Source organism: Amblyomma mixtum, chromosome 4, assembly GCF_055824585.1.
Source record: "Amblyomma mixtum isolate Tamu chromosome 4, ASM5582458v1, whole genome shotgun sequence".
NCBI classification, from domain to species: domain Eukaryota; kingdom Metazoa; phylum Arthropoda; class Arachnida; order Ixodida; family Ixodidae; genus Amblyomma; species Amblyomma mixtum.
In genome coordinates, this window is record NC_143015.1 from 114,610,917 (window position 1) to 114,617,470 (window position 6,554).

The following is a 6,554-nucleotide window of genomic DNA, read 5'->3' on the forward strand; positions in this document are numbered from 1 at the left end:
TTCCTTTCTCCCTGGAGCAGCCGACAGACACATGGTGGCATGGGATTTATGCTGGCAGCTCTACTACTCCAAGCTGGACATTGAACTGCACTCACGGTGAGCACGTTTTTATTTATAATTTATTTACCTATGTTGTAATCCCTTGGTGTCGGGACTATAGCACGGTGGAGAAAAACAAGCTGTTTCACAAAACACGCAAAAATAAGCAATAAAGTAGTAAGAGTACAGGTTGAAGCTCTGCTGCCTTCATCAGCAATATGATCATTTGAACACGGTGTCAGGAACAACGAAGAATAAAAGTACAAAATAAAATAGCAATGTGACAAATGCAGCAACACAAACTAGGCAAACAGCAACAGTGCCGGTTTCAACACTTCACTGCTAGTGACGCTATTTCACTCGGAAATACAATAAACCTCGTTGATGTGTTTCCAGTTCATACGATTTCCTGGTTCGTACGCTCAAAATCGTGGACATTAAGAATGCCCCACAGAGTTGCACTATATCTCTCCCGATTAATATGTTTCTAAATAACATGATTTCCCAGCTAGTATGTTTAAAATTTTGACAAATTTTGGTCCTGCGGTGCATTTATTGACCAACTGCATATGTGCAAACATAAAAGGGGCAGAACATAAAGGCACGCAACATGACGAGCTGGAATGCAGTGACAGTCACCCGCCGCGGTGGCTGCTAAGCAGTGCCTTGGTGCAAAGAGGCGAAGTACCACTACCACCACCACCAATAGTGACAACATTAACTACAAAAATAAAAATTGCACACTAGCATTTGAGAGCGTCATTTTTCCAGGGATGTGGCATGAAGGGGAGAAATGCTGAGGTTTCGACATGGTGCATAAGCAAGGAGGCAAAGCATCTATGAACTATACAGCGATATGTTTACATACAAGAGGGCCACGGTGGCTTTCCCGCGGTACTTAGTTGCAAAGGGGCAAAGCGTCCAAAAATGACGAGGAAGAAATTTTGGTTACTTTCGTCATTGCCGCCGACCGACTGGATTCGTTACGAAGTTCCCTCCGTGCTCGAAACAGAGCAAACGCGGGCTGAATTCTGTGAGCACTAAAAAAAAAGGATCTGTTGAGATCTTTTGCCGAGAAATGCAATCAACATTTTTATGAAGTAAATTTGTCAATCAAAGTCTTTGTACCTCGTTGAACAGTTCTTTTTTTTTTTTTTTAATTAGGTGCTTTGGATCGTACGTTTTCCCGGACAATGCGCTTTTTCCGCAACTTTTTAAAAAATGTATCAACTTGGTTTTACGTAGTATCACAAAAGCCGAACCGTACAAAACAAGTACAGCTACAAATAGCAGCGTCCCATCCTCATGTTGGCTTTCTACAAACGATCAAAAAAAGCAAGAGGGTGTTGTTTGCCATGTTGATTGTGTGTCGTGTGGGCGCAGGCGTGACTTCTGGCGGGACCTGAGCGGCAGCCTGTGGGAGAAGTTTGTGCCGATGGCCAGGGAACCGCTGCACGAGGGCCGCCTGTGCTCCATGGGCAGCTTCCTCACCTCACCGGCCGCCCAGTTCTGTCCACTCTGGGCCCAGGTGGGTTTCTCAGGTTTCTCTGGGAATGTTGCATGTGTCGAAAGAGGCACTCGGAACACACTGAAGTTGGCCTCTGTCTACGGATTGACTGTGAACAGCAGTGCAGAGACGAGGGACAGAGGAAGCAGAGAGGACGGGCACTGACTATCTGCTGCGGTTTATTAGAAGGGGACCCAAAAATATTCTCCTTTTTTTTTTTCACAACCAGGAGCGCATGTGGAACACCAAAAGACATACTGTTTCCTCCGTGATTTGAATCGAGGTAGTTTAGTCCAGAATCGTGAACACATGCAGAGGGGGTGCTTGCGCTCGAATCACGGTTTTTGTGAATATCAAACGCCATGCGTGTCTACTTCCCCTGTCCCTTGTCTGTGCGCTGTTATTCACAGTCAGTGCGTACCAACTAGCTTAAATCGCCATCTTACTGATGTCTACGGATTACCACTTTTTTTTATGACAGAGAGAATAGTTTCACCGAAATGGAAGTTTTTTTATAAACTGGAAAAAGGAGAAAAAGTAATAAAAATTCGCGCATCATGGAAAAATTGCAGTCTACACAAAAACCGAAACTGTAGTCTCTGGAGAACAACTTAGATGGCGCCAGATCACCATAACGGCTATAATGAGGAGCGTCGGTTCGCACAAACAGACCAGAAGCAGGAAACTGAAAGCATAGGCCAGCGTTCTGGCCTCTCGTTGCGCAGTTTGAGCTTCAAAACAATACCTGACGATACAGCATCGTCGTCAGGGTCTGTGATATTCGATGCATCAAAAATATGTGGTGCAAACGCAGCAGAATTGCGTGCAACGGGGTTTTTTCGAGCGAGCGCCATTCCCGATGATGACAGCTTTTTCGGCGCGCCCGACACTGCACCTCCAACTTCAAGCGCATGTCAAAAATATCCGCTTTTTGGCAAAAATATAAACTAAGCAGGAAATTTAAGTTCCATGTGTGAACAACAAACCGAATGACTCAGCAAGTGCGCAGTCACCGGCGATCGAAGCACAGTGGCGTGGTAATGAAAGAGTTAAAGAACCCCAGGGGTCGAAATTTCCGGAGACCTTCACTATGGCGTCCCTCATAGCCTCAGTCGCTTTGGGACGTTAAACCCTCATAAACAAAACCATAAACCAAACCTTTACATGTCTTTTCCATTTACCATCTTGCATAAATTTATGCACTAAGGCAGGTTGTATAGCAGGTTGCAGGTAGTATTAGGTCATCATTATTAGTGAGCTGTGTTCGATGAAAATAGAATAAGCATCATTAATAAACCATTGGTATAAAAGGTACACAACTTTTTGTATATTTTGTCTTCCACTGTACACATGTTTATAGGATGAAATTAACAAAGTTGGCCATTTCTTTATTAAGAGACACCCTCAGTGTGATTAAAAACTGGGTACTGTTATTAATGCAGTGTTATGCATTCCTGCATTTCAAGATGGTGCCCTGTGTTTCACTAGCGACTCCTTGAAGCGAATGACAAGTCCTGAAACAAGTATTTAACTTCAGCTTAGCGTGACATCACAACATTGTTTTTATTTTATTTATTGTTTTGCATTGTGCACTTTTTGATGGTTTTTGAAAACACCGCTAGAGTGGAAATGATGACCGTAAAAGAACTGCTCGTTAGGTCAGGAGAGATGATTAATACTGAAAAGGCCGAAGTAGGGGGCTCATGCTCAGCTGCCACTTCTCTGGCCGACCATGGCTGCCTGTCCTGAAGCGTTTCTTTAACACTTCGCCTCACAACTCTCACCTTTGCCGCAGATGATCGCCACAGACATTCTGGGGGCCTTTGAGAAAGCCGAGTCCTCCGCCGATCTCAGCAGTGTGGGAAAACGGTCAGTGGAATGTTTTTCAGGTGTTTTGTGTGCAGACTGCATAGTGTTTACTGCTGCAAGTTTCCTTTGCCAATGTTAAAGAATTGTATGCTTGTCTAGTTGCACAACTCCTCACCCTGCTGAGGTTCATGCAAGACAGGAAACTCATAGTGGGGCGCATGCAAAAGTGATTCATTGGATTTCGGTTTAGCGAAGCCAACAAAAACTTGCACATAAGCACCATGTGGGTGCTCCTTTGATTCATCATCGAGTGTATAATTCTCAGCAAGTCATAAAGTTCTGGCTTTTTATTCTCTCGTCTCTTGTTGTAAATAGCATATGAAAGCCATTGCTGTGATGCATCTAGTCATTTGCCTTTGTTAAGATGGTGCATTTACTATATTATATTCTTCCATAACCTTAAACTGCTGTCATGATGTTCACAATGTTGTTATGTGAATTGCTTGCCAGGGCAGCATTAAGTTCCACTATAGCATGGATGGAAGCTCAGTCGTGCTACATACCTACAGCAGTTTAGGTGGAGGTGAATCCGTTGTCAGACCAAACTGATTGATGAAAGTTTTATCTTTCCAGTATTTGCGTTGCGCAAACTTGTTGAGGTAATAACCGTGACACTAGACACTTTTAATTGGACGTACGCAGTGAGCTTGCGTACGCAACGACACCGTGGGTAACGAATGCGCATGCGCAGAACGCAAAGTATCTAGCCGCGCGTTGCGGACGCCCGCCCGCTGTAAAGCATAGCGTAGCGTACGCAACGCGGGACGCTACGTGCTGCGTAGAGAACATGGCGGCGACCATCTCGCCCGCCTCGGACCGATTTCACTTCGCCGCTGCTTTCTTCAACGCGATGGCTCGCTCTAAACTGTGCCGTTAGCTTTTATTTTGTCTACTCTCACCCACACGCCAAAATATTAGGGACAAATGCCCCTTGTTTTTCATATAATGAGGCGATTTTTGACCTTTTAAGCCTAACTAACATTGTGTACGTTTATCGTCATAGCAACCGCACCTGTCGAATAATTTTTTTTAGTCATGTGACTACTTTTGCACTTCATTAAACATTATACATTTTTTCTTCCATTAAAAACAGTAATATACTATTCATATTGTCAGAAACTGAAAAATGTTCAGCCGAGCGCTACAGCGCTTTCAGTGTTTGTCACTAGATGGCGACACAACACAACGCGCTGCGCGACTGCTCTGCGGCGGTACAGCCAACTATAAGTGTGACGGGGGTGTCCTTTACAGCGTACGGAACGTAGTGAGCATTGCGTACGCAATGTCGCTGCGTACGCAGCAACTAAAAGTGTCTACTGCATGAACGGTTTTGTGCGGATGTCGTATTCAGAGCCGTCTCTCATCCCACGATTATGTGCAGGTTCCGGGAGACTTTCCTGGAGCTCGGCGGCACCATCAGCGGCAGTGAAGTGTTCCGCCGTTTCATGGGTCGTGACCCATCTTCAGACTCCCTGTTGGCCGCATACGGCCTGCAGGACAAACAACAAGCGCACCATGATTGATGTTGAGAGCCAGTAAACACATGTTCTAGTGAAAGACTTTTTGTTGTCCGCCTTAACTCTCTTTGTTACTGTGAGGAACGACGAAGGTTTGTTCGAGATTTGTTTGCCATTTTTGTTGTGCTGTTGACATGGCAGTCAGCAAAAATGCGGAATTCCACCGTAAAGAACATGTGGTGACATCTAGGGTCAGTAACTGCAGTTGGAAGGCTGTTTGTAAGATGCATTTTAGTTTTCAGCAGTGTTAGTGTTACATGAGATAGCAAGCACAGGTTCCCGCAGAAATTTTCCGGACATGAAATAGTTGTCTAAATTTGCGGCCTGTTTTAAACGGGGAACCATGTGCAGGTTGTATAGGGGAGTGCACATTGCACTCTTCTATTTGTGGATGCATGGATAAACTATCAATGAATAAAGCTTTATCGTGGCTTCTGTGTTCCACAAACTTCTCCGGGTGCCCACACATGATCACAATTATGTTCAAATACCCTTTTGTGTGCATGGCATCTCTCATACCCTCTTTTGACTAATCTTTGTAGTTTTAAATATTGTCCACTTATGTCTATAGAGTACTTCACATATGTCAGCTGGACCACCGTGTACAAAGATTGACACTGTTAGATGCCAGCATCGAACATTCATGAAAAAACAATAGCTGGCTTTTATAGTTCTTGTCTAGGTTCTTTTTCCACACAGCTCTGGATTGTTCAAAGGAGCCTTTGTTGCCGGGGGTTATGAACTGTTGGCTGTCGTTGTCAAGTGTTGTATGCCAGCTCTTTCAAACATCCCTGTCATTTTAGTGTGTTTGCAAGTTTTTGCATTGCCTCGAGCAACTTTTTTCCAAGCACTTTTTCAGCAGTCCACGTTAACTGCTACACAGTGCTTGCCACCAAACAATCAAATTTTGTGAATGCTTCAAATTTAATGCGAAGCTGCTGCTATGTTAGTGATCTGCGGTGGCAGTTTCAAATTTAATTTTCGTACTTTTTCTGAATTCAGAGCTAGCTGACCTTATGCTAGCACCACTCCATAGTCGAATGTAGTTGGATATATCCACAGCCGGTGAACTTACTGTTCTGCATGTTTTCATGCACCTATTTATCTCGCTTCTGCTGCTGGTTCAGAGCAGGGGGTTCACAAACTGGGTTCCTGGAACCCTGGGCTCCCGTGGAATGCTTTTTTTTTTTGGCAGAGGTGTGTCAGTATTAAATTCTTGGTTGCGAAATGAATATGAATAATAAAATTTGGTTGCAAATTGAATCGAATGTTTTTGAGTAATTTCAAATATCAGTGCAGCCAGTTCGAACTGAAATCAAGTGCTTACCTCAAAGTGTGGCTATGAGAAAGGAAATGTTTTGATAAGTTTGTAAGCATTGTTAAATAAGAGAGGGGAAATCATGCAGTAGTAACAGTAGTAAACTTTATAGTATGTCGTTTACAGTTCCTTGAATAACAGTTGCATTCAGTGGAAAAAGTTTAGCATGAGAGTTTGTCTTACTGTTACATGGCAAGCTTTTGTCACAAAACATTGCAACGTGGCCAGGTACCTTTTTACAGGAGCAACGTCAGCGGTCGATTGGTCAATTATCGGAGGAGCAAGGCAGAGGCCGCTGCTGGCA

The 6,554-nt window shown here is 44.0% G+C and overlaps 1 protein-coding gene across 1 annotated transcript in view; it reads left to right on the plus strand.

The window, feature by feature from the left end:
* Positions 1–4,976, plus strand: part of LOC149347969 (uncharacterized) — a 33,580-nt gene extending 28,604 nt beyond the window's left edge. The window contains exons 12-15 of the mRNA XM_089587799.1: positions 21–96; positions 1,423–1,567; positions 3,342–3,415; positions 4,797–4,976. Of these exons, the coding sequence (XP_089443925.1) occupies positions 21–96; positions 1,423–1,567; positions 3,342–3,415; positions 4,797–4,938 (437 nt within the window). The 3' untranslated portion in view covers positions 4,939–4,976. The remainder of the gene's footprint in view (positions 1–20; positions 97–1,422; positions 1,568–3,341; positions 3,416–4,796) is intronic.
* The last annotated feature ends 1,578 nt before the right edge of the window (positions 4,977–6,554 follow it).